The 27,201-nt window shown below is 42.4% G+C and overlaps 1 protein-coding gene and 1 long non-coding RNA gene across 2 annotated transcripts; one reads left to right on the top strand and one right to left on the bottom strand.

Annotated features, from left to right (window-relative positions):
* Nucleotides 1-6,771: 6,771 nt before the first annotated feature.
* LOC134397965 (glutathione S-transferase 3-like) lies at nt 6,772-26,734 on the bottom strand. Its single transcript, XM_063125059.1, has 7 exons — nt 26,660-26,734; nt 21,198-21,306; nt 16,721-16,772; nt 13,581-13,713; nt 12,426-12,567; nt 10,382-10,513; nt 6,772-7,683 (listed from the first exon to the last, which is right to left on the bottom strand). Exons 2-7 carry the CDS (start codon nt 21,282-21,284, stop codon nt 7,540-7,542), a joined length of 690 nt encoding a protein of 229 aa, XP_062981129.1. The 5' UTR covers nt 21,285-21,306; nt 26,660-26,734; the 3' UTR covers nt 6,772-7,539.
* LOC134397968 (uncharacterized) lies at nt 8,427-9,496 on the top strand. Its single transcript, XR_010025393.1, has 3 exons — nt 8,427-8,532; nt 8,954-9,061; nt 9,154-9,496. It is a non-coding gene; the product is annotated as an uncharacterized LOC134397968 (long non-coding RNA).
* Nucleotides 26,735-27,201: the final 467 nt, after the last annotated feature.

Raw genomic sequence — 27,201 nt, 5'->3', positions numbered from 1 at the left:
GCGGGAAGGCTGAAAGCCACGTCAATGTTATATTCTGCACATGTACCTTCTTTCAATATGCATTTCCATTCTGGGAACTAAATGCACTGTATCTATTATTTAGATATTTATTTAAAAGCATTTGCATCCTGCCTCTTCATGAGCTTGACATGGCTTATGATCAATATGAATTTTTGTGAACTGCCTAGAGAGCTTCGGCTATTGGGCAGTATAAAAATGTAATAAATAAATAAATAAATAAAAATAAATGAAGTCAGAGAATGAACAATAAAACCTTAAAACTATAGCATAGGAAAAAAACTTAACAGCTGAAATAAAACCTTTTCAGCAGCCAGCCAGTCGCTAAGCCACCAATAATTCTCCATCAGCTAAAACACTGATATTACAACATTTTAAGGATAAATGCTCATCTCCTATAATGCAATGGATTGAGGACCCAACGATGCTATCAATGTTTGAATGGGTGGTATATAGACCCCACCTGAGAATGAATACTGATATGGGTATTTGGGGAACAATCCACTGGTGCCCTACTGCTAGTGGTGAGCACTGTTGGATACTGGACCGCAGCGTGGCCAGCTCCAGTGGTGACATGGGCATGGTACCTACCTCTGGTGGCAGCAATGTAGCAATTTGGGGGCAATCTCCCAAACGGCTGGAAATGCAAGTTTCTGGAAAGGGCAGTTTGCACTTCCCAAAAACGTGTGTTTTGGGGGTTGGAGGGTCACCACTAGTGGTAGGACACCATTGGATCCTACCTATTGTCTGCTCTGTTGAAGTTTGACCCTGTTTGGATGACACATGAAGCCATGGTAATTAAGTATTTTGAGCTAAACATTATGTCATGTAAACCATGACTTAGTGTGTCATGTGAACTTTTCCTAACCATGATGGCTATATAACCATGGTTTAAACATGCTCATGAACCATTTACTGCAAAATGGTTAGCAGCCTCACCATGGCTTAGTGTGTTGTCTGAAGAGGCCCAGTGTGTCATGTAAACCATTCCTAACATGGTGGCTACATAACTGTGGTTGAAACACTCTCTCTCTTTACTGCAAAAGGGCTAGCAGCCTAACCATGTCTTAGCATGTCATCTAAATAGAATATGTAGAATTATTAGAAAGCCATATTTTCATACATACATGCACACATTTCATATGTATACATTGAAATTCATATCTTCACATTTATGTACATATATTTTCCTCTTTTTTGTTTTGTTGAAATTTCACAATAAAAAATAATTTAAAATAGAAAGCCCCCAATAAGAAAGAACAATACAGCAGTAAAGCTACAAATCCTACATTGGCAAATATCCCAAATACAATGCTAAACAAACTGGTTGTTCATTGCCTGGTAAAGATAAGAAGAATCAGATGTACATCTAATATGAACCTTCTCTGGAACCTTGTTCTACCTGTTCAGCCAGTTGTGCCCTTTCATATGTACCTAAAGGAAAGTTAATAGATCACGTCAGGTGCTAAATTAATGTTTGATAAAAATAATAATGGTTAAGCCGCAAAGGGACTTAAACTCTGCTTAAATCAAGGGGACTTGTGGCCTTCCAAATCTTCTTGGGCTGCAATTCCCATCAGCTCCAACTGGCAAGGCCATTGCTCAAGCATGATAGCAGTTGCAGTGGGCCACAGTTTCGCCACCTCTGACTTGAATGTTGAAATAGCATTACGAGTGTACATCAGAGCGATTGATACAGCTTAACCCCATACGAAGAGGGGATTAGCCAGTAAGACAAGGGTGGGAAGCCTGTGGGGCTCCAGATATTGTTAGACTACAAATCCCATCATCCCTGACCACTGGCCATCAAAGGCCTGAAGTCCAACAATATTTGGAGGGCTACAGGTTCTCCAGCCCTGCAGTAAGCAAACAACATAGCCCTTCAATTTGCATCTTTCTGTCTTTGCTTTGCCACTTTTTCTCCCCCCATCAGAGCTCATGTGCCGGACAAGGGCAAATTCAGAAGGAAGAGCTTTCCCAAGCATGGTGGAGAGGATGCTGACAGAGAAAGGGCCATTTGGCTGAATTTCTGTGGACAAGGCACACACTAGAAAAAGTGGCAGGCCAACCTTCTGTTTCTCTCTTCCCCTCGCATGCAAAGACATTCACACAGGCACTTACCTTTACAAGGGAACTGCACTAACACCAACATTGTTTCTTATTCCCCCCCCTCGCCCCCCTGCCTCCTGCATTGTACCCTTCAAGTAGTTAAGAAGCCGTTTGGACAGACATAAACATCTGTAACTAACCTTCTCTAAGCTTTTGGTCTGGCCTCCAGGCACTTCTTCCTTCCTGTTCCCGTACAAGAAACTTTGCCTGAAATGATTAATTCCTGGAACTCCTCCCACGGAAGTGATTTCCTATTCAGGCACTTGTAAAGCCAACACTAGCAAGACTGCACCTCATTATATAAAATGGCTATTTTCTGATTTAGCTCTGGATTGATAGTATCCCCACATGTGCACAAAGGCTGAGAAAGGAGACCAAAAATAATTTGTAGACAGAGCCGGCCCTCCCAAGAGGCAAAATGAATCCCCTGCTTCAGGCAGCAGGGTGGGAGGAGTGTCCAGTTGTTCACTTTCCATGCCAGAAGCCCCCCCCCCCCCGAGAGTCCTGCTGGCCATTTTCTCACTGTGGCTTTTGCTGCAGCAAGAGAGAGGGGCTGACAGGGCTTTCTGGAGCTGTTGCCTGCCCAGCCCCACCAGCCCCACTCTCCTGCTGCAGCAAATGTTGCAGTGAGAGGGTGCCAAGCCGGGCTTTCCGGAGCACCCACCTGCCCTCTGTTTTGCTATGAGGAGATTGGCTGGGAAAAGTGGCCAGCGTGGCTCGTCAGAGAGCCGGCCGGCCCAAATGCCAGCACGGTTGATCTCCTGGGACACTCCTAACAGGCAATCTTCTAGGACACCCCTCCCACAATGCCTGGCTCTGAGGAAGGATCATCTAAGGCCTTAGCTAGACCTAAGGTTTATCCTGGGATTGTCCCAGGGTCATCCCTGTCTGCTCCTGGGATATCCTGTGTGTCATTTACATGAACAGAGATGACCCAGGGACGATCCCAGGATAAACATTAGGTCTAGCTAAGGCCTAAGATCCAAGCATTTGAGCTGACACACCTCTCCAGAGAGCCCACCTGCCCTTTGAATCATACTGAGAGGATCCTGAGCCTGAGCCAGGGGCAGGTTGTGGCAATGGGTGGGGGTGACTTAGTGGCTGTAACAGTGTGAATGGGTGGGGGCACCGTGGCAGCAGCACATGTGATCTCCCACCCCAGGCAGTGCAAAAGCTTGCTTTTAGACTGTCATGGTGGGGGAGTGATAACACCCTTGAATTTCAGCCAAATAGTCAGACCTGTGTTGGGGCTCATCTACACGGGCACTTTACCCAGGGTAGCTTTGGAGTGGTGGCAGGTGATCTACCTGACACAGCCGCCACTCCAATGGGATCCAGGGGCAAAGCCCCAAAGCTCTGCACTAAAAAAGTTGGGTACTTACCCCCCTTTTGAGCTCAGAGCCAGGCTCCATGCCTCTGCAGAGCCTTTTAAAGAAAAATAAAATTTAAAGGGGGGACAGGGAGCTCCGGGCTCCACACTAATACATTTTAAAGAAACAGAGGAACAGGGCAGCCGGCTCTCCTCCCTCTGAGCTTACTCTGGCTGCCCTGTTCCTCCCCCACTCCCCGGTGCTTGTCCTGGCAGTGGCGGCTGACTCCCCACTGCCCCGGTCCTCTCTCCCCCCACCCTGGTTTTTTTTTTAATCTTTAGATGCCAACCTTTGCATCTAAAAATAAAAAAAATGTGAGTGTGTGTATGTGTGGGGAGAACAGGGCAGCCAGAGCAAGGTCAAAGGGAGAGCCGGCTGCCTCGTTCCTCCCTTCTCTTTGGTTCTGGCAGCGGCAACTCCAAATTGCTGGGAAGAAGTGCCAGTTTGGGATCCCAGGGCCTCCGGGCACAGACCCGAGACAGTCAAGACGGGGACTTGGTTAATTTCAGGAGTTAGTATGTAGTAAATTCCAGAGAGGTAGCCATGTTACTGTGTTCTAGGAAACACATTACAACTCTTTAAAATATTAACCACCTTGTTAAAATTGTGTTGTAAACTGTTATAGGCCAGCTTGTCTGCCAAACTGGCTTGGACCATGACAGCATATGCCACAATAGGTTTGTTGATTCACTTGCAAGCCTATTTTAACAGTTATCAAGCACATAAGGGAGAAACAAACCCACCCACCACCCGCAAATATGATAAAATAGGGTTGTAGGCTACAGGGCAGCGCATGGACAGTGGGAAGGAGATCCCCAGACAAAGAAGGTGTCATTCACACAAGTGCCGTCAGAAGCGACCATGTTGGTCATTCTGCATCCAACAGAATGGCACCATAACATCACAGCAGCAGGCCTGGAACATCCTCTCATGCAGCTTGGGAGGTAGGGAATGTTGTGAGTTTTAAAGGCCTTACACCAGCTTCTTCTGACTTGTAGCTCATTATAACTCTGCTCCATTTTATTGCTTTGATGTCGTTTTTCTTTTCTTTTTTGTAAGTTGTAACTGTTTATATTGTATTTTATATGTATTTAAACGGTGGGTTTTTTGGTATTTTTGTATGTAAACTGCTTAGAGATTTTATTATATTAAGTGGATATATAATATCCACTTAATATTAGAAAAATCAAGCCCTGAAAATAGTTGGTAAAACCACAATTTTTCTTGGCTAGTTTAAAATTCCTCTTGAGAAGCTTCTTCCCAAAATGTTTGCAGTTGATGTTTAATCAGACACTTTAGAATACAATCCAATAACCAGCAGGAGGCAGCAAACAACTGCATTTGAAATGTCTAAGCTAGCTGGCAGATGGCATCAATCTATTAAACTCAAAGGTCTTTCCCTTTGGTAATCACAATTATTTTTCTCTATTTGCGAGACCTTCTGAAATTTCACATAAACTAGGAACATAAACTAGGTTGGTCTAGCTCAAGATTAGTGATACTCACCGGAAACAGATCTCCATGGTTTCAGGCAGGATTCTTTAGCGCTGTCTGATCAGAAATCTAGCTTTAGAAAAATAGCCTTGGCAACTTGCACCTATCTAGTAATTTATGGATGAATGAGCAAACCAGAATTTTGGCTAGAAAACTATTAATTGCAGCTATATCTCTGAAGCCCTCCCACCCTCAACATATTATTGGTAATATTCTGTACTCCTATAAAATCATAGTGTTGAAATTAAAATCCCCATTGAGTTCTCGAAGCATCACTAAGTCTGGTTCCAGCTCATGAACCTAATTTTAGTCACTCAAATAAGACATTATTTGTGCTTCAAAAATTGATATTTTCCGGCAGGCTTATCCAGTGGAATTTTAGGATGTTTTTAGGATGCTTTAATAATGTATACTATGTTTTTAATTCAGTTTTATGTATTTTATACCTATTGTCGTTCCTCGCCTCGATCCAACCAGAGGCGGGTAAGAAATAAATTATTATTATTATTATAAACTACCAGCAGCATCCACCATTACAACGGGTATACTGTGTGCACGCGAGTATGGCATTTCCCCAACAACAAAGTATTGACAAGTGTGGGAGAAATGCAACACCCCTGCCAGAACATGCTACCATAAAGGAAGTTGTATGGGTTCCCTTGCAACAAGTGAAGCAACACCTGTGCTTTTATTGGGCAGAAAGGCCCTCCTCATTCCTTGGCAGTTACTGATGGTCATATTAATAGAAATCCAATCTTCCTACAAGTTTGCTTACATTGAATTTGCTCTTGAACATGAACCCGCCTCCCACTGTTCGATGCCGGTTCCATCAGCAACAGGCTCATGCATGCTTACCTATTATTCTTGCAGAAACAGCAGCATTCTTCTGTCTAAAACAAGCCTCCCTGCTTAGGTCAGTAGCACTGTGCTCCTTCCATCGGTATAGGAAAGCCAGCAGCCATTCTATTTCTACCTCCATGAAAGAAGTAAGGATGGACATCTCTGTCGGCTTTGGTCTCTTTCAGTTTTTCATTTTTCCTGTCTTTATTTTGTTACATTTCTATATCATTCAATAGCCAAAGCTTTTGGGGCATGCTGTTGTTTCCCAGTAACTGGAATTCAGAGAGATTCCCCAACTGGCACCCTCCAGATGTGGATTGTAACTCCCATAATTCCTAGCCAGCATGCACATCTGGGCCTAATCTAAACCAAACAGGATTATGCATTACGAAAGTGGTATGAAAGCAGTATATAAAAGGCAGGAGCCACACCAAGCAGGATATAGCACTATGAAAGCGGTATATGGTATTTGTCATGGGCCCCAACAGTTGTCATTGCACTTCAATACCACTATAAAGCAGTAGTGTGGCTCCTGCCTTTTATATACTGCTTTCATAGTGGAATATCCTGCTTGGTGTAGATTAGGCCCTGGTTGGGCCAAGGCTCTTCCATCCTTTAACTTGTGAACAGTGATACCCCTGCCAAATGGTGTGCATTTGTTGTCTCCACTGCCTGCAAGGCAAATATTCAACTGTACAGTTGGCTAGCTCAATAGGAATTCTTGAATTATAAAGCCTTGAGTGCCACTTTTCAGTAGAATGGTACAAATCAAATAAATAAAGTTGCCTAGGAATTGCATTAAAAGATGACTATTCTGAAAAACAATGCAAGCAGCATTTTTTTTTTAAGCCTGCACGTACTTCAGCTGTGGAAGCTGCTTAAAATTAAGGACCCTGCTTAAATTAAGTAAGTCCACTGTAGACAAGAAGGTAAACAAATGTTTCTTTGTGCAAGAATAGGAGTAGTTTATTATTAACACAATAGCCAGGTTGCAGAAGCAATAGGACAGACAGTACATGAACAGTAGAACTATGTAACTGAACATCACCAATCAAATTTAAGTTTATTGCGGATAACAGAACATAAACATTCCAGGAGAGAGATAAAATATAAAGCCTCACAGCCTACTCCTAAGCATATTTTGATTTCTTAGGAATTTGCAAACCAGTGTTGCTTCTTACATCTTCCTACATTTTTGGGGGTAACCTTTGCAATATGATTTTACAAATACCAGTAAGGCAGGGTCTGAAACAGAACCTTTCACAATCACATTTTCTGCCAGTTCTACAGCAAAACCCTTCTGTTGGCAGAACATACTGTTGGGTAGAAAAGTGTTATCCCAGCTTCTCCCCTAATACAGATTATTTTATCTGACTAGCTGAAGCAAGATATTGCTTTACCCAGTGCAATAGGATACACAAGTACTCTTTAAAAACTGACTCCGTTGTTAAGTGTAGGAAGGTCCATCAACACTTCTGATTAGAAGAATCAAATCCTTGTATATGGTGCTCCCCGCTTTGCTACAAACTACCATTAGCATCTGCATGAGAAGCTTGCTTTAGCAGCCTATTCAACTATCACATATAGCACTCTCGCCTCTAACTTAACAGCATAAGCTTCATGAGGAATGCCTTTCGCAGCCATCATCATTAAGGACAAGGACTTGTAATTCTGAAGAGGCCGACAGAATTACTTCTCATTGCCCATTCTAACTTGCTTTCACATCATGATACATCTGAAGAACTCTTCGCACAGTCTCCACATATTTGTCATCAGGCACAGGTTTCCTCTGGCTTCCCGGTTCCAAAAACTTCTTAATTGTGGGGATGTTACTGGTCCTTGTTTTAAAAGCCTAAAAGGGGTGGGGAGGAGGAGGAACACAGACATCGTAGCTCAGAAACAGGAAACTGGAACTACAACCAAAGTAGCATCTGCCACCTTTGATGCCTCTGCTAGAGTCAGCTCTTGCTTCTAAATGCTTCTGGCACAACAAGCCAGCCAAATTCCTGGTTACAGCTGGATCAGTCATTCAAGAGTTAACAAGTTCCTGACATGCACATAGTTCATATTTACTCTGATGTGAATAAAGAAAGTGGACTTGGGCAGAGTGGGCATCAAGGCATCTTTTGCCAATACAATTGCTGTGAATGGGCCTTTTACTTACTTTGTATCCCAAGACTGCATAAGTACTCAAAGACCCTGTTCAGACAACACTTTAAGCCACGTGTTAAGTATTTTGAGCTAAATATTTTGGCTTAGGGTGTCATGTGAACCATGACTTAACGTGTCATGTGAACCATTCCTAACCATGGTGGCTCCATAACCACGGTTTAAACATGCTTACTAACCATTTGCTGCAAAAGGCCTAACCGTGGCTTAGTGTGTCATCTGAACAGGCCCAAAGAGCTGTGGGCTGAAAAAGGTCCTCTTCTGCCTATCTATATGCCACACATGCTTTAACCTTCAAAACAGATTAACAGAGGCAAACCCGTCACCAAGTGGTAAAGGTTTTCCGGCCTATTATGAATTTGCTTGGTCATCTGTACCAAGAAAAAGTAAGGCAAGATAATTTTATTAGCACACAGATCAGTGTGTGCTGAAGGCTAAATGTCTCTTCAAGTGATAAGGCTTTCCCACATTAACCGCTTGGCAAATTAGTCATATGTATTAGCAATCCGTTCCAGGAGACAGAGTGGAAAAGGTATTCCCAAACTGTAATACCATGGTTAGAATTGCCTCTTTCAGATCTTTAAATTCAAGAATTTAAATTTCTATTCTAAGTACTGATATATTATGGTAGTTTGAAATATGTGTAGTTCTGAAGTAAGTACACTATTACCTTAGTCTGTTTTAGACAGTTTTTCTTAGTGAGACACCCATAATCTCTCTGAAGGGGTGTGTGTCTGTGCACCACTGTGTTGTGAAGTGTGTGTGTGTCTGTGGTGAGGGACTGGCAGGAGTGTGGGTTTGTGAGTTATTTCAAGGTTTAAAACCAAACATGGGTATTTTTTTCACCTTAGTTTTGTTTGTTTGTTATAAATGCAGTGTGTGGACATGCAGCTCACCGGTATTTTACAGTGACTGGTCATAAAGAATGGTTGTTGTTTTTTTTGCTTTGTTAGGGTTGGAGCAACAGCAACAAACACAAAATACAGAGCCCAGCCGCTGACTGTCTACATGTATTACCACCCATGTAGGAAATGGGCAAAGTTCCACACATTAACCATATGGTAAGTTGGTCATGTGTATTTGCACAGAATATTGAGTGGTACCCATTGAGAGCATTATAGCGATGACGACGTTGCCTTTATTTTGATTGCAGTTATCCTGTTTCTTTTGTTTTCCTTAAAACCTCTCTTTGAAATGAATGCGGAATGAGCTCCCTAAGGAGGTTCGCTTGGCACCTACATTATAGGCTTTTAGACGCCAGGTGAAGACCTTTTTATTCTCCCAGCATTTTAACAGTCTATAAATAAATTTTAACTTGGTGTTTTAAATTTGTAATTTTATCTGGTTGAGCTTTTATATTGTATTTTATATTATGGTTTTATACTGTTGTTTTATACTTTGAATGTTGTTTTATACTTTGAAGAGCTCCGGCTATTGGGCGGTTTAGAAATGTAATTAATAAATAAATTAAATAAATAAATAAATAAATAAATAAAAAGCTATTATTTTATTGGCTATTTTATTCCTGTGAATCAAGAATATAGAAATCTCCACTAGTGGATAAGCTCCCAGTGCCGGAGTGTACATTTTTGTTAAATAGGATGCAGATAGCAGCGCAAGTTTGTGAGACAATTTGGCCCCTTTCAGAAGACACCTTAAACATGGCTTTAACCATGGTGGTTAAGCCAGAAAGCTGACCTGTGTTCACAAGACACCTTAAACCATGGCTTTAACCATGGTGGTTAAGCCAGAAAGCTAGCATGTGTTCACAAGACACCATAAACCATGGCTTTAACCATGGTGCATAAAGCAAAAAGCCTTCTTCACTGTGGTTAAAGCCATGGTTTAAGATGTCTTCTGAACATGGCCGGGCTTTCTGGCTTAACCACCATGGTTAAAGCCATGGTTTAAGGTGTCTTCTGAACGGGCCCTACGTCTGCCATACCTAAAAACTCATCTATCACCTTACTCCAATCATAGCAATTCAGAATTGCTCCAATACAAATTAGCTCCTTTATCAGCTGTAACTGATCAGCTACATCCCAGAGAACAGAAGCCTTCAAGAACAAATCACCAATTCATTTTTTAAAACGAAAGGCCTATAGGCATAATTCTGGCTGCAATCCTACACACAATTAGTTAAGAGAATGACTCATTGTATTAAAATGAGGCTTAAGTCCAAGTAAACACATATAGCATGGCACTGTTCATGTTATTAAACTGGAAATGTAGTTAGCTAGACCTCTTATCTATAATAAACAATTTTCTTGAATACATTTCTATAGAAACCCATTTGTTTTCCTCTCTGGAAAAGATGGGGGGGAGCCTTTAAAAAGGAAGGAACATCATTACTAGTATTGCATTTATTTATTTTTCCACACCTGCAGTTGAGGGAACTCAGGCAGAACAGTGGAGGACTTTTCTTCCACCATTAAAATAGTTTCAAGCAAGTGTATGTCTGCCCTGCTGATCTGGTTGCCAACAAGGAAATCTTGTCCATGATCCTTCAGCACCTGTAACATACTAGCATTAGTCCAACTGAAAGAAAAACTGTTGTAATGTTAGAGGTTTCAGTACCGAGATCCCCCAATATAAAATTGCTTTGGGGTCATGTCACCCAACATCAAGGCCCAATATAGTGTCCTACTGCAGAAAAGGATGAGGTCACTTGTGAAGTAGTAAGTGTTGACATAGTCGTTTCATTACCAACTATTATTATAAGAAAGCACTATGCCATTTATCTCTGAAAGCACTATGCCATTTATCTCTGGACAAGAAAACAATGATAAAAAGGGGAAATCTTTTCCGTTTGTGTTATATCTTGCCTATGCATCTAGCAGAGAGTGGTCATAGACTTCGTAAGGGGAAAACTGGAGTGTCATACTTCAAATTGGCGAACATTCCCAAATGTGATGATCCATGTAACATGCTCCCTGCAAGTAAGAAACTAGCATACTGAGAATGCAAAAGCAACTGAATAAAGCAGACCGATTCCAGAAAGTGAAGAGCTTGACCAACTTTAATAAATCATAATTAGATAATCCCCTGGTTAAGCAGTCAGGAGTTTAGAACAGCAGAGCAAACCAGGCCAGACTTTTAAAGGGACTGAACCCACTACTACTAGAGAACATACTGAACATTCTGGTCTTTTTATACACACATTAAATAAAGGGTAAAAGGAAACTTAGTTGGCTCTGCCTGTCTGCTAGGCAACATCCCTTGACCCCTTGTTTTCCCCCAAGGCTCTCTGACGGACCCAGAACAGTTAATTAGCTCTGCATCCTAAATTACCCTTGTTATTTTTCCTACTAACCACTCTGAAATATTAAGAACAAATGAACCTTTAGGTTGCACCATTTTTTTTTGGTATAGTACACTGCTGTTGCCGTTCCAACAAAAGATTCTATCCCAGCCTCTGTTGTGCTTGTTTCTTCCTTTCAGGGAGTTTTGTACATATGGAAGCATTCAGAAATACGATCTCCCACCTGCCATCTTCTCCTGACCAAGTTGGTCAGGTCTTAGTTTTGACAGAAACAAGGCGACTGTGTAACACAAACACAACGCATACGAATGCCCTTCATCCAGTCATGTCATAACAGACAGCACGGCTTGTTATGGGTGAGAAGGAGGCCAACAGGACACCTTAAGCATGCTGTAAACACCTTAGAAGTAGAGTTCATTAGGTCATAGCACAATACATGCACACAATACATTCAAGGATCTGGGGCCCCATCTTAGCAGAAAGAGCTGCAGGGCATGCAAGAGACTTTCTTCATGGGAGTGCACACACACAAAGCATGCATCCCCTCCCTTACAGGACCAGTACATGGAACTCTGCATGACTCCCTGAGCAGAACTTTGTTGAAACAAGGCTGCTAAGTTATAGAGAATAGAGAGAAAGAAGCTTCAAGTAGAACACAATGAATGCTAATTCCAATGTAAAAAAAGGGAATCTTGCCACCTGTCACTCACAAGGCCAACCACCATTTAAAACAAGACAAGGTAGAAACACCAGTTCCAAGAAACAGGCTGTCTGCCCGAGGTACCAGAAGCTGCTTGCTTCAGAGCACATCCATTTGAATGAAAACATAAACCGAACCTGGCTACAATTACATGGTCATCATCAGCTCTGCCTTTTTCCTACCACAGTACCATTCCATTCAATGGCCCTTCTTCTACCAGCTGTAAGTTCTGTGATCCAGGAGCTCAGTTCTTTCTAGAAGACCTTATAGGATCACTTCATGAGCATTCGAGATGTGTTACACATAGCAGGGGGCGGTGGATAGACACACACATACAAACTTTTCAAAACATGTGTTTGTGTTCCACAAGGGAGGTTTTTAAGCATAAACATACTTTAAAAACTTTAGCCTGTGAAGCAGTCCATATCATGAGCCCTTTTCACTGTCTAAAAGGACAACATACCTTTTCATAGACAGGGAAGTATCTTTGTGTTGCTTTCTCAATGATTACAGCAAGTTGTTTCTCCTTATCCTCAGGTGATAAGAAAGGGAACATCAAAATTAATCCATTTAGGTCCATTATTCCTTCCACATACATGTCAATTCTAAGGAGACATAGATATACATACACACGTTAGGTCGTATTCTTGACATTTTTAGTCTGTGTGTGTATATATATATATATATATATATATATATATATATACATACATACATACATATATATATATATATATATACACATACATATATCACACAATAATGGAAACTCATCATTTTTCTGCTACGGTCTGCTACACCCAAGGAGATCACCAAATGCTCTTTCTGGCGGCACCCTACATTGCAAACTGTTCACTGTTGGGCAATTCTCCATGTTGGTGCAAATGGTCAGAAAGAAGACAAGAAGTCCTGCAGAAGTTGGGGTTGGAGAACTGCTCAAACTTAGGCTGTGATAGGAGGTAACAGTGGGGATTCCCAAACGCTCACACGCAAGGGAATCCCCCCACCCCGGTTATCTCCAATCACAAAATCCAGGAAGACTCAGGCTGAGTGGGCAAACCTCCACAGGCTGGATCAGACCCATGGACCGGAGGTTGCCCTCCCCTGCTCTGCAACCTCCATCCATGCCTCTATGAGAAACACACACACACTACATTTTGAACAGCCAGACCTATTTTATTTTGGTCAAAGGGATGCTCCTATCCCCATGTAGCTACAGAACAGACTGGGGTAGACAAAAGGAAGATCTAGTTCTACTAGCAGATCTCTGGATGCTCTGCAGTAGATCGCCAAGTATTTCTGACTCTCAGTTGTACTGCTGAAATAAAGTTAAGAGTAACTAGGAGAGGATTGTTGTGTGGATGGACTGTCAGCACCATTCAGTTCTTGTACTCAATCAAATTCCTGGTCTCAGAATTCTTTGATTCTATGTCTTTTGCACCAGGTCCCAGATAGTGGATCTCAAGGTTCTAGAAAGAAAAAAAACACCTCAAGGTTCCCACGTGCCTGAAGTCTTCCCACCCCTGGAGTAGTTGATACCCTAAGCCACAACAGTCAAAGGCAGGCCTGATAGGCAGGACCCTAACTTTAGGCTAGTTAAATGTATCTGTTACAGTACAGGGCTCTCTCCTTCAGGTCCTTCCCACAGAGGTTGTGTTTTGCTGCGATGTACTGGAGAATGGCTCGTGTCTGCACCATCTTCATCCCATCCATTTCTACCAAGGGCACTTGCTGAAACAGGAGGAATCCATCTTTTGGGGAAATAAAAATGGGGGGGAGGGAGGGGGAAGTTAATTTTGTTTTTGTGTAGAAATGAATTGCTGCCCTGGAACTGTAAGCCAATATAACTCCATACTATATTACAAGTGCTCAAGAGAGCTGCTGGAATACAGCTACGATGAAATGATTCACTACAACAGTGAGGCGCCTAGAAATACTTGCACAAAGCAAACGCAAAATATACTTCTAGCTTAGATGGACAAGAAAGGATTTTTAAAAGCTTACTGTCACGTAACAACATTATTTTCAGGTGAACTAAACAGTGGCATCCAGCCAACTACAGCGGTTTTAAGAAGATTTTCAAGAGAAGTAGTTATCCTCCTTCCTCATTCTTTCGTTCAGTGTCTTTTCACAGGTTACAGAAAAGGTGTGTCCCTGGGTTTCTGCAGTGTTAACAACTGTGGATCAGTTGAGGTGCAGGGTTCCCAATCCTCTAAATCACAGAACAAAGGTGCTGGGGTATACTGCACATTCTCCCAAACTCACAGGATCTCTAAATGAGTGATTTATAGCACACACGTGACTGGCCACTCCTAGAAGTTTGCGGGTCAATTTCATGATGCTGTAAACAAACAGGACATCTCCCACCCTTTCCCCCAGCAATCCTGTTTTATTTCAACACAGATTAAACCCAGTATTTATTTATAACGGATTTTTATTCCACCACTTGATGGCACCATTTCACTGTAGCCTATTCTTTTCAATCACATTCCCTTTTCAATTAAAAATCATTTGGTCGCTGTTTGTCACTGTCTGAAAGATCCGTTTTAATGTGAAAAGACCCGAGATGAGGCTTGTGTTTTGTTTTTCTTATGTAGAGAACACCTCAGACACTTCCCGTTTAGTGTAAATCATAGTTCTTGTGAAATCAAATTGGCAAGCTCTGTTTTCAAACCAGAATTGCAAGCTATGGTTGGATCCTGGTTTGAAGGATGAACAGTTAGTGCCATTCAGTGCCATAATCTAATATTCAGTGTGGAATCCAAACCTGTGAAGTATGGCCTAAACAAAACACATGTCCCTACCAGCATAGCTGCATTATTCCCCTATACTACAGTGCCACCTAGATGTTATGTAGCCCTCAGTACAGAAAGGCAGATAACTTCATGTAAAGCTCCAATCTTAATTCTGCAACAGCACCAGAAACAGGAACACCCTACTCTTCTCTCCTGCTCCCACCATGTGTGTCTTATCTTCTTAGTCAGAAAGCCTGAGGGCTGGGGCCGTGTCTCATTTTTATTTATGTACCTTGCCTGCCACCAGTACTATATGAGTGATAGATATCAAATGGCACAATGTATTTCTCAAACGGGCAAGTCCAATTCATCCCAACAAAACTACAACTTTCTTATGCAGCTCTGAGGCAATTTGGGCTTAAACCAGAGTTCTCTTTTAGGATGGCTTCAGGCAAATATCTAAGCAAGAGTGGTAGTTTATTTGGTCAGCCTTTGTTATTCATTTCAAGAGCTCTTCAACAGAAAATGCGGGAACGTAGTGGACATGTGCGGCATGACGGTGGGGGAGGAGTTCCCGTCTAAAACTGCTTTCTCAGCTATTGGAAGTTTCTGAGTGAGGCTCCGTGCAGGCGCAGAGCCTCATAAAGTGTGATGCACAGAGACTACAAAGAAGAACAACAAAGTTGCGGCCTTTCCATCAACAGTTGCGCACATGGGAAACAGTGGTGAACCAAGATGGCCAAAACAGATGCCAATTACAAAGTCACACATGGCTTGAAGTTACTGTGTGAATCATTCCCCCCACTATGCAGAATTAAGCTTTGTGTACAACAATTCACATGACCCATGATGTAGCATTTAGACAGATAAAAGGGTAGCACATGGTGATAGCAATGTTTGGTCGGCCACACAAGCAGACCCACAGAACAATTTAATCCACAAGCACAAGCCAGATGGTGGCGTGAATCGGACCCAACTCAGAAAAAGGGAGGCATAACGGGTCAATTCAGCCACCTGACAAATGTACTGCAGGGCTGAGCATGTGTAGGAAAACAGTTGTGCAACAGAATCAGAAGATGTGTTTAGGATGTTTTAGCAATGTGTATTATGTTTTAATTCAGTTTTATGTATTTTATATTACTGTTGTTCCCCGCCTCGATCAAAATGGAGAGGCGGGTAAGAAATAAATTTAGTAGTAGTAGTAGTAGTAGTAGTAGTAGTACATGCCCAGCTCAGAACCCAACCAACAATTATTGTACCATTGTTTACTGTACCCTTTCCAGCAACTCTGTGGGGAGTTGTAAACAAAGGCCAATCTGCAAACCAAATGGGCAGTGAAGCACAGTGATACCATCAGTTCCCATGGATACACAGATAGGCTGTTCAATAGTCCTGGCTCCCTGCCTTGTTGCTGCAGTGGTGGATTGCCATCATTGACTTAGATCCTAAGATTTCATTAGTGGAATTCCACCGTTGGGGTACTCAACTAGCAGAAGGGTAAGGGGGGGTTGATTATTGATCATTCCTTCTTCTCTTGACACACACCGCACCCGTCAAAAAGGTTGGGGGGTTTCCCTCTGGAACAGCATGGGAGGTGGTGCTGTGGATTGCAGTGAGAGCCTCCTCTGGACCAGAGTCCCTTCCCATTCCTGGAAGGGCAACTCAGGATCCAAGGCATTCACATATCTACTACTTCGTGGTGCTCGTGGGGTATACTATATCCCCAACTTTGTGGCCTCCAGATATTTTGCCTCAGAACTCCCAGCATTCCTGACCAGTGGCCATGTTGGCTGGGGATGGTGGAAGTTGACATCCAAAACAACTGCAGGGCACCAAGTTGAGGAAAGCTACGCTAGGCACAAGTACGAAATAATCAGCTGTTTACACAAACATCTCTGCTTGAAATACAAGGCTGCAATTCTTCCCCATTGCTCAAGGGCCCTGCCTTCACTTTGCTCCTGCCGAAGATACTATTCCATTCAATTTGTCTGGGCAAATATTTGATGTGTAGTCACAGCCTTACCTTGAAGCAGTTTCTCAAATTGTTCTCTTGTCTCCAAAATTTCCTCTTCAAACTGCAAGATACAAACATGTACAAGGAATTGTTCCAGAATTCTAATGGAATATGTTCCAAGGATATAGGCACCCTTGAGGTTATTGCTTTAAAAAGCCACATCTGAGCAACAAGTATTTCAAAATGCAACTGAACCATTTCTTATCAAAGTTTGTACATTTCCAATAGTGACTCAAATTTCCACAGCTAGTGAAATGCAAGTAAAGGCTGACCACTGCTCTTCACTTCTGATGAGATTTTCCTTTCCTCCTATTTTGATATGGAGTGATTTTTTTAACTGAATCATACAAAACAATGATGGGGAACGGGAAACTCAGAAGAAACAAAATAAAACACGTTACTTGTACAGTCATTCCGGTGCCTTGAAATCTATGTGCGTGTTTTTCCGAAGTATTTTTGAGAGTCAGGTTTTAGATTAGCAATCTGAAAGCCAAACTGATACTTGTGGTAAGAGTTGATAGCAAACATGCATGCTCCTAAGAAAAAAGCAGCCAATCTTTATATTAACTTAGTACACATCTAACATGGTGCCACTCTTTTTATTATTATTTTTTAAAACTTATATCCTGCCATTTTGGCCCAATAGGGCTCCTCAAAGCAGCTTGCAATAAGAACTTGAAATTAAAACTCAATTCAACTCATACACAGCATCTCTCAATCCCTCTCCAACCACCAACGCTTCTGTATAGTTCATACACTCTCAGCAGAATTCTGAGAAATCAAGTTTTTTTTTTAAACAATTGTTTCTTGTTCTTATGGGTTTAGGCATGAGTTCAGAAATACACTTGAAAAACATTTCCAGTTGGGGGATCAGTACCAAACTTGATGGTGCTATATAAATAAATAATAATAATAATAATAATAATAATAATAGTTGTGGCAGCACAGCCACTGTAATAATGGATTCAAAGGCCTGTACAGCATCAGAATAAACAGTGTGGTAAAAATAAACATAATTAAAATATAGTACGTTGCCTAGGCACAGTGCCACTTTAGCCCACTCTCCACGACAACAATTCTATGTGATGGTTGGATAAAGGAAGGGAAATAAAATGTGGCCAATATACTAATGAGGACAGAAAGAGGGGCAACTGATCAGGGCCAACTGATGGTCTACAGGCTGCATCCCGACCCAAGGCAAATTTATCTGCCCCCGAACCACCACACCTGCGCTGTGCCATATTTTACAGCATATTACAGTAAAGAATTGGTCAAGAGCTTAACTCATACAGCAAACATGTTTTCAAGTTGTAAGAAATCCAAATACTCCTGTCCACACACTATGGTTTACTCTCTTTTGACTTATGTATTTCTTTAACTACATTTATCCTGCCTTTCTTCTAATGAGCTCAAGGTGATGTATGATCCTCCTCGACCCATTTTATCATCACAACAAGCCTGTGAGGTAGGTTAGGCTGAGAGATAGTGACTGGCCCATGATCACCCAGTGAAGTTCATGGCTGAGTGGGGATTTGATCCTGGGTCAAATCCAATACTCTCACTTCTCTATGTAGTGAGAGGCTTCTGATATACCAATATACATGCATGTAATGTTAAGGCTGAGCGCATGTGCTTTACAAATGCAAGCCGTACTACTAGATGAGCGCCACCTAGATGGAGCTAACTACCCATGTAAGGAGAGGTTTGTTCAGCAAAACACCATGGCCAGATCTACACCAAACAGGATATTACACTTTGAATGCAGTTTGAAAACGGTATATGGAATGTGTCTGGGCCCTAACAATTGTCAATGCGCTTCAATACCGTTATAAAGCAGTAGGGTAGAACCTGCCAATGTTGAGAATGCAGAAACTGGCCACCCCTATGGCTGCACAGGGATTTTAGGCTAGAACATCCCCTGCCCCCACTATCCATGTTTAGTAGTTCAGTTCATCTAGATTCTTTCATATGAAGGAAGAACAAACAGAGTCCATGTCTGCCATGTTATGAAAACAGAGTCTCAGAAATGGTTCTAGAAGTATATCTATCTTCAGGAACAGTTTGTGTAGGGGTGAGAACAGAAGCTGCTAGAAGCTGCTGAGAATGTGGGTAAGTAAAAGTGCAACATTACTCAAGCCAACTACTCATCAGCATTTGATGTGATAAACAGGACTGGACTATGGAATAAATTGCAGGCCACAGACATTGAGAGGAGACTTCTTATTCTAATTCAAGAGCTTTGAGGTAAGGACGGACTCTTTGAGGACTTTGACCGAAAAGATCACAACTCTCCAAAGAGTAAGACAAGCGTGTTTGCTAGCTCTTTTTTATTCAGTTTCAATAATGGACATCCTATCTTCTCTCTCCTGCCCCTCCCCCATCTACATAAGATCTCTATCCTCTTGTACAAAGACAATATGGCCCTTTTATCCCTTACACAGATAGGGTTATGTAGATTATTGGAAAACCTGAGAACTTATTATGGAACTGAATTTCTTAAAATTACCATAAAAATAAAGTTGTCGTGTTTGCAAAAGAGCCCAAAGACATGCATAGTTCCTGGATATCATTGCATAATGCTCATCATACAAGTATCTGGGTATGCATTTCTCAGAGGATCTCTATTGGAAGCCACACAAAAAGAATATTATATTGGCTGCTTGTAGACTTGGAAAAGCCTGTGATATCTTCTTTAAAAGTAAGGGAAGCCAGTTGGTGCACCCAGCATTAAAAATATTTGAGCAGATCTTAGCACAAATTCTTTATGGTGCAGAAATTTGGGGGCTGGGTAAAACAGACTATCTTAAGGTTGTACCGAATAAATCTCTAAGAGGCATTCTAGCTCTTCGTCGTAGCACTCCAGCTGCTGTTCTTCATGCTGAATTGCAGCTACCATCAATGGCTATCAGAGTGAACAACGCCATGTTCTTTCATCTGAAATGACTGATCAGCATGCCTGACCACCAGTTGGCTTACCTTCACTATTTATAACAGAAAGGTGGTTGGATTTCTTCCTGCTTTGAAAAACCGGCCTTTGTTTTCTTTTATTCACTTCCTTTCATCTAAGTGAATTTTAGGTTAAAACTTGAGATAGGTTACTCTCACAGGATTCTAATAAAGATGTGGAAGCCAATCAACAAACAGGATTTAGCAAGTGGTACCATCTTTACAAGGGTGAATAGTCTTTCCCTAATTATCTTAATCCCTTGACGCACTTGGATCTAAGGAAGAGACATTTATATAATTACTCTTCCAGACTATGCCTTCTGCATATACGGATAGGAGGCATATAAATGTTTCCATATTTCAACATCTTTGTATATGTGGGGCTCCACCAACGGAAGACATTATTCATTACATGTTTTTCTATGAACTGTATACCAGTTCCAAGAAAAGGTTTCTTGCACCTTTGTTGGGATGAACGTTTTTGATGTGCAGATGTGTAAACTTGTAGATATGGATCCTTATGTAGCCTTATTTTCAGTGGCTGCTAAAAATATTAGAGCAAAGGTCCTAAAACTGTTACTGTAGATTGTGCACATGATGAACTGAATTGAGTGGCTTGATCAAAACTGTAAGAACCAATAAAATCAGTTGACTGATTGATTTGGGGCTCATCAACACCAAGCAGGATATTCCACTACGAAAGCGCTATATAAAAGGCAGGAGCCACACTACTGCATTATAGCGGTATTGAAGTGCACTGATAACTGTTGGGGCCCATGACACAAGTTTCATACCACTTTCATAGTGTTATATCCTGTTTGGTGTAGATGTGTCATGGGCCCCAGCAGTTGACAGTGCACTTCAGTACCACTATAAAGCAGTAGTGTAGATCCTGCAGTGCACTTCAATACCACTATAAAAGCAGTAGTGTGGCTCCTGCCTTTTATATACCACTTTCATAGTGGAATATCTTGCTTGATGTAGATGAGCCCCTGGACATACGTTTGTGGAGAGAGAGAAAAGCAAGACAGCTTGTGCACAGTATCATATACAAAGATAGAGCAAATATTAATTTGGAAGAGACATGAGTGGCAGGAGATTCCCAACTCAGCATACATACTAAAAAGGTATATTCAGTCTTCACACACAATGATATATATTTGTGCTTGGTGTGTGTGTGGGGGGGGGGCATTTCTGAAGCAACCCTGAGAGATCTGAGGCAAGACATTAGGACTTCAGAGTTTACAAACATTCTCCCTTTCAAAGGCATTTTAATGCTCCAATTATATCGCACTAGTACAAACTCCCAAGAAACTTTTTTATTGATAATATAATAATTAGATGTGTCATTTTTAATGCATTTGCTAAATAAATCTATTCTGCCTTCAGAATAAACCTACTATCTGTGAAGAAACTTACATTTTCCCTAGTGAGAAGATGCAACTTGAGCTTAGGGAAAATGTAACTAAAAAATTCTTCAAAGAAAAAATAAGTATGTAACACTTTTTTTTTTAATATCAGCTGACAAAAAAATACAGACCTCCACACCAGCTGCTGCTAATAGCCATCGTATTGGCTCCATCTTGCCTCTTCCATCAAAATAATACAGCTTGGGCTTTTCAGCCATGATTTCACAGTTTCTTGATCTCCTAAATGGAAAGAAAAAACACAACACAATAAAGAGAAGTGCTTAGTTTTGTTGCAAAAGTGGTGTACTGTGCAGAATAATTAATTGATCTGAGCAAAATATTTCACCAAATATAGATCTGAAATTCAGCTTTGTTAATGAAGACATAAAGACAGAATCACCTATACTCCAATCCTATGCACGTTTATCTCAGGACAACCCCATTATACTCAACGGGGTATATACTTAGGATTGCATTCTGAATATTCTATTGATTTTATTTCCTCAGATAAAGAAGACCAACACTACAACATAGAGCAGGAAATGTGTCATCATCTGACATAAAAGAAGAACAAGCACCAGTTTTAAACATGTTCTTACTGTTTACAACGCGTTGCTAGCATGCAGAGTATTTTACACCTTATTATATTCAGAAAAATTATGAAGACAATATTAATTCCCTTGTATAAATAGGAGAATGGACAGCAGAGAGGGGGCCAACCTTTACTAGAGGCAGAGAGTTCCAGAGCATGGGAACAACCACCAAAAAGGCTCCGTCTCGCACCTCCATCAAATGTGCTTCTGATTATAGTGGGAATGAGAACAGGGGCTCCCCTGAAGATCTTAAAATCCAGGCATATGGGAGGAAAAGAGGACCGGAGCCACCATAAAACAGTGTCTCTAGATGAGCCTTTTATCTCATGTTTGCTACTGGCCACCTCTGAATGTACGTGCATCCTTTAAATGGTGACGTCAGCCTCCTGCACGTGTCCCACTTCTTCTAGCCTGTTTTCCATCACCAAATGGACCCCTTTTAATCCAACTTTTTTTTAAAAAAATGGAATGTGCTGCCATTTATTTCCATGTGTGCAGGAAAAGCTGCATGACAAAAATGCCCCCTGAATAGGCCATGTGGTATTTGTTTACTTCCTCTTTCTTCTCTCAGTAGAAAGAGGAAGTATAGTGGGACAGGAGCAGGGGCGGAGAAGTGAAGGTAGAGAACTGCGATTCCCCCACTCCATCTGATTATGCTCTAAGATGAATCCAAAACAGTACAAAAGAGAAGAGGGAAATTAAGATATAGTTGTGTCTCTGGGATAGGACCTTCAGAAGCATGGTTTCTTAGCTTAAAAAAAACTAACTGGAGTTTGTCATTATCTCCAAATTAGGAAATGATATTGATTTAAATGATGATTTATTGGAACAAACCATAGTTTGAACTTAGCTTGTTTCAATAAACCATACTTTAAGCCAATCACAGTTTGCCCCAATTTGGACAGAATGACTAACTGGATGATTTAAATGAGGAAGTGAATGCTTCCAATCTCTTCTTAGATGGCTATGCCAGAGGAAGAGAGAGCAGTGAGGAATGTTCACACCCAAGGCTTGTTCCCATTACCGGGCCACTGAGTGCTCCCAGATGAGGGTCTATCATGCCATAGATCTGTTTAATTCACAGAATTTTATAGGGGGGTCCAGTAACCTTTCATTCATTACCCTCCCATGATTTTCTTCCACGTCTTCTTTCTTACCAGGGAGTCTACTAAGGAAGAACAACTGAATAGCTGCCCTTTGTCATCCTGATTGATAGCACTAGGACTCCTCCATCTGGAAGCAACTCAAGTCAGAACGTTGTTTTATCTTCATTTATCTATCTCTGTATTGACTACAATGAAAAGCAGTGACTCTATAGAGATTGAAAGCAGAGATCGTTCACAGCCCTGTTTTTAACGAAGGAGCACATGGATTGAACCTCTAACCTTCTGCATGCAAAACATATGCTCTACAACTGCACCATGGCACCATTAAAGGTACAGGATGCTTCTTCACCCCAACACAAGCGTACAATTTGAACCTATGGTCCCATAGGTAGAATCACTGCCATTAAACTGGAGTCACCAGCCTAGAGCGACAAGGTCTGAACCTTTTAGACCTTAAAACCTGAACCCTAAACTGTGTTGCCATTGAAAATGAAGTGTCAATCTTCTCTTTCCTATATGGTAAGTTCTCCAAAAGAAAGCAATTCCTTCCCGTAACTACAAGACAAATGACTGGTTGTAGAATTTGGGCATGAGTAGCATTTCATTCAAGTTGACCTAGTTACGTACTTGGAAACAGAAAACACACACATCCAATCTGTTTGTTTTTTCTAGTCTTCAGCTGAAGAAATCCTGGGAGAAATTATGGGTTGGCATGTAAACAACGGTCCACAGTTTTCTATGTTGCTGTGCCCCTTAATAAGCAGGGGAAAGCAACTTCAGAAAAACAGTGAAGACAGCTGTACGATTGGAGAGAACAAGTACAAATGAATGAGAAGAAAAACATGACAACTCAGATATCAGATTTCATTGAAGATCCAGGAAATTGGACAAAGGCTAACCAGGGACTTATTACATAGAGAAAATAACTGATTATTTAAAAGTTTCATGCTTGGGAGGGTTGGAGAAGAATAGAAGGGGAAAAGATGTAAGACTCCAGTCCCAATAGTACGATGGTTAAACAGAGAAATTCTATAGCAACAGGAAGGAAGAAACAATGAATATTTAGTGACAGGCAGGGTGAGGAGAGGAAATGGCTTAGCGTACTGTTTCAGTAGTGCATTTTCATGTATGGATCAAGCATTCTTTCCTAAAGTTACTGACCTTTATAGCATTAAAACCGAACAGAAGGATAATTCAACACATTACAAATTTGCTTCAAGGAAAGCAATCTGATTATATATTTTCGCTCCCTTACCCCAATGAGTCAGAAAGCAGAGTGGGGAAGGGTGACTTTTAGCAGCAAAGAGCAGAGGAAAGGGGTTAGGCAGATCTTTTCCACGTTAATTGCTTTTCCATTTAAAAATTACAGGGGAAAGAGACAAAACTGTCATATGTAGTTGGCTCTAAAACAGGGGTTGCCAACTTTAGGAGGTCTGGGGGGGGGGATTTTTGCCCCCAGACCCTTCAACAGGGTGCAACACCCCCCCCCCCAGAGGTCACTGAGTATCAGTTGCCAAGGGCAACTGTTGCAAGTGGGCTTCCAAGAAGCATTTGGCTGTCCACTGCCAGAAACAGGGTGCAAGACTAGATGGACATTTAGAATGATCCAGCAGGGCTCTCCTTAAATGGCGTTCAAATCACAACTCTTGTGGTGCTGGCTGAGACTTAGGAACACATTGTCAGTGACACAGCTTGAGTGGAAAAAGAGAGTGCATGAAAGACTTTTTCAGAGGAGGGAGGAAAGTGAAGTGGGATAGGGAAGCAGTGAAATGAGAGGAATTTCTAACAAGACAGCCAGAGGTGATTTTTTTAAAAAACCACTATTAATTCTACCAGTTTTGGAAAAATACTACTACTACTACTACTAGATTACCTTGCCTTGATACTTTTGACTTCATGCTTTTCAAAGGCAACAGATAAGGCAAATAAATTAATGCTACTCATCATTATACTCTTATCTCAATCCAAATGTGTGCCAGTTTTTGGAAGAAAAAAAAAGGTCAAAGGAGAGTACAGAACAAACTGAACTCAGTCAATGGCAACAGAGCTAGCTGAACTTTAGCCAAAAAAAGGAGTAAGGTCCTGGAGCAGATTGCTCTTCAAAGATCCAGATTTCAAGTTCTGTTCTTGTGGGATTTTAAGAATCAGACACAGATCAGGAGCATGGTTTCAGAAATCCCACTACAAATATTGATACATGGATGGGTTTGAAGGTCAACCAAGACACAAGAGTTGCCAATATTTGCTTTTCTCTGAATATCACTAGTTATCTTTTTGGAGAAGCACGACAGAAAAGAGAAAAAAAGTGAGAAGACAATATCTGTTAATGGACCAAGTTCTTTCAGCGTTGGAGCCTACAAACTTGTTGAGTAATACTGAACACTTTATATAAAGGAGAACAGAGAGAAAGAGAGATTATCATCAGGTCTAATAAACTTTCTACTCCTGACATTTGAAGTACTTTAAGATTAGGCAGCTATTTTTTGGGATTTGTGTGTGGAATAGGTGTAGGTGGCTAAATTTGTTCTCTATAGCCAAGAAGAATCACTTTTTGTTTGTTTGTTGCTGCAGGTAATTATTTTGTGTCCTGTATAATTCAAGAGCTTGACTGCTCTTACAGAACACTGCACTGGTCAAGTAACAGTTGGGCTGTCTTGACAACGACGCACTGGCATCGCAAGCCCCCCAAACCCCATGCTTGTGCTCCCATGGGGTTGTCCCCATGCCAAGGAGCAAGTGTGGGGGTTGAATCCATCAAGGAGGAGCTGCTGCCACTTTTTTGGTACATATTTTTCACCTTGGCTTTGCTCACCAAGTGTTTCCTTCTCCCTATGCTGGAGGAAGAATGGAGACGTTCCAGTGGCCATTCAGCTCGCTGGCCCGCCTGCTCCCTTATTCGGGCAGATAGCAACCAATCAGGGGTTGCCATCTGCCTGGCCATGCCTCCACTGCAACTCTGGAGTGGCGACAGACGGCAGATGTGCCGTCACCTCTCTCCAGAGAAAAACGTTGGGGCAAGTCCCTGACTTTTTTATTTCGGAGCTTCGGGGGTGGGGTGGGGTGGGAAGCCCTGGGATGGCTCGGTAGTGGCTTCCGCGTCGTATAAACCACACAGCGCCACTGCGGAGCCACCCTGGGGCTTTCCCCACATATAGACAACCCCCAAGAAAACCAGCTTCCTGCTCCACCTCAATGCTCTCCCCTTGCACTTAGTACAGGTTAGACACCCAACTATCCCAAGGGCTACATACGAGTTACAAGCACGCACATACACACACACATACACCATGCTATGGGCCGGCCACTACAGGTTAAGAAACTCTCCCCCACACGATCTCTTTTGTGACTCCCAAATCAGAACCTCCCATTCAGTCAGAAAGCACGCACTGAAAGAAAGCACGCGCAAACCCACGACATCGATGTGGCCCTACCCCTGACTGGGAACCACAAGCGCAGCCTGCTGAAATGGGGAGCGAGGCCCCAGTTCAGCGGCCACTTGGATCACGTGCATCCCGATCCGCCACGACTTTCCTGACAGGCTGGAAGGCACCGCTGGCTTTTTGCATGTAAAACTCCCGTCCCCGCACAGAAGGATCTCTAAATGGGAAACGGCAGCTCGACAAAGCAACCCGATCTAATACAAAGCAACGCAACCACCGGCGAACTCCAGCATAGCTTTACTGCCTTAGCCAAGGCAGAGGCTATAAAGGCAAAGCAATCACATTGAAGGAGTTACCCCTACGAGGCGTGCAGCGCAGCACCGCTGCGCCCCCTTCCCAACCCTGCGCCCCCTGGGCCGCCGCCGCCGCCGCCGCCGCCAGGGACCCGCACGCGCTCTACCCGCACGCGCTCTGCACACAGCGCCCCCTGCAGCTCACTCTGCGCGGAACCCACCTGCGCCGTCGCCGTCCGCAACTCAAAACTGAACACGCCGCCGCGCTGCGAGCTAGCAACGCCTCCTCCCCGGTTTTGTGCACTAAGGAAGAGGGCGGGACCAAGGCGAGAGGGGACCAGCCAGTAGTCAAACGCTGAATTTGCATTTCTCCCAAAGCCTTTTGGGAGGAGATACGGGGGTCACCAAAATCTGATTGTACCTTCCACAGTTCTCTGTCCCGCTCCGATTGCCAACATGGGCATGATTTTAACATTCATGTGACGAGACGCACTGATCACTTTCACCATGACCTGCTCACACTAAGCCGCAGAGAGGTTTATATACGTATTTGGGAACTCTTATTCCTGGATGTGAGGGCGATCTGGCTGCGACATCTGTCACCCCATTGATCGCCAGGGTTGATTCGGCTGATCTGGCTGGCTAGGCGGGTGTCCCCTTCCTCCCTCACCGCTCCATGTGCGTCCCTCCCGAAGCTGCGCGCTCGGTGGAAGAGGACGACTATCCCAGATAGAAGGAGTTACCGTTCTTCGGTCAAGGGTAT

The sequence above is a fragment of the Elgaria multicarinata genome, chromosome 4, assembly GCF_023053635.1.
Source record: "Elgaria multicarinata webbii isolate HBS135686 ecotype San Diego chromosome 4, rElgMul1.1.pri, whole genome shotgun sequence".
Lineage (NCBI taxonomy): Eukaryota > Metazoa > Chordata > Lepidosauria > Squamata > Anguidae > Elgaria > Elgaria multicarinata.
The sequence above is the reverse complement of the archived record's forward strand: the minus strand, read 5'-3'. Positions and strand labels throughout refer to the sequence as shown.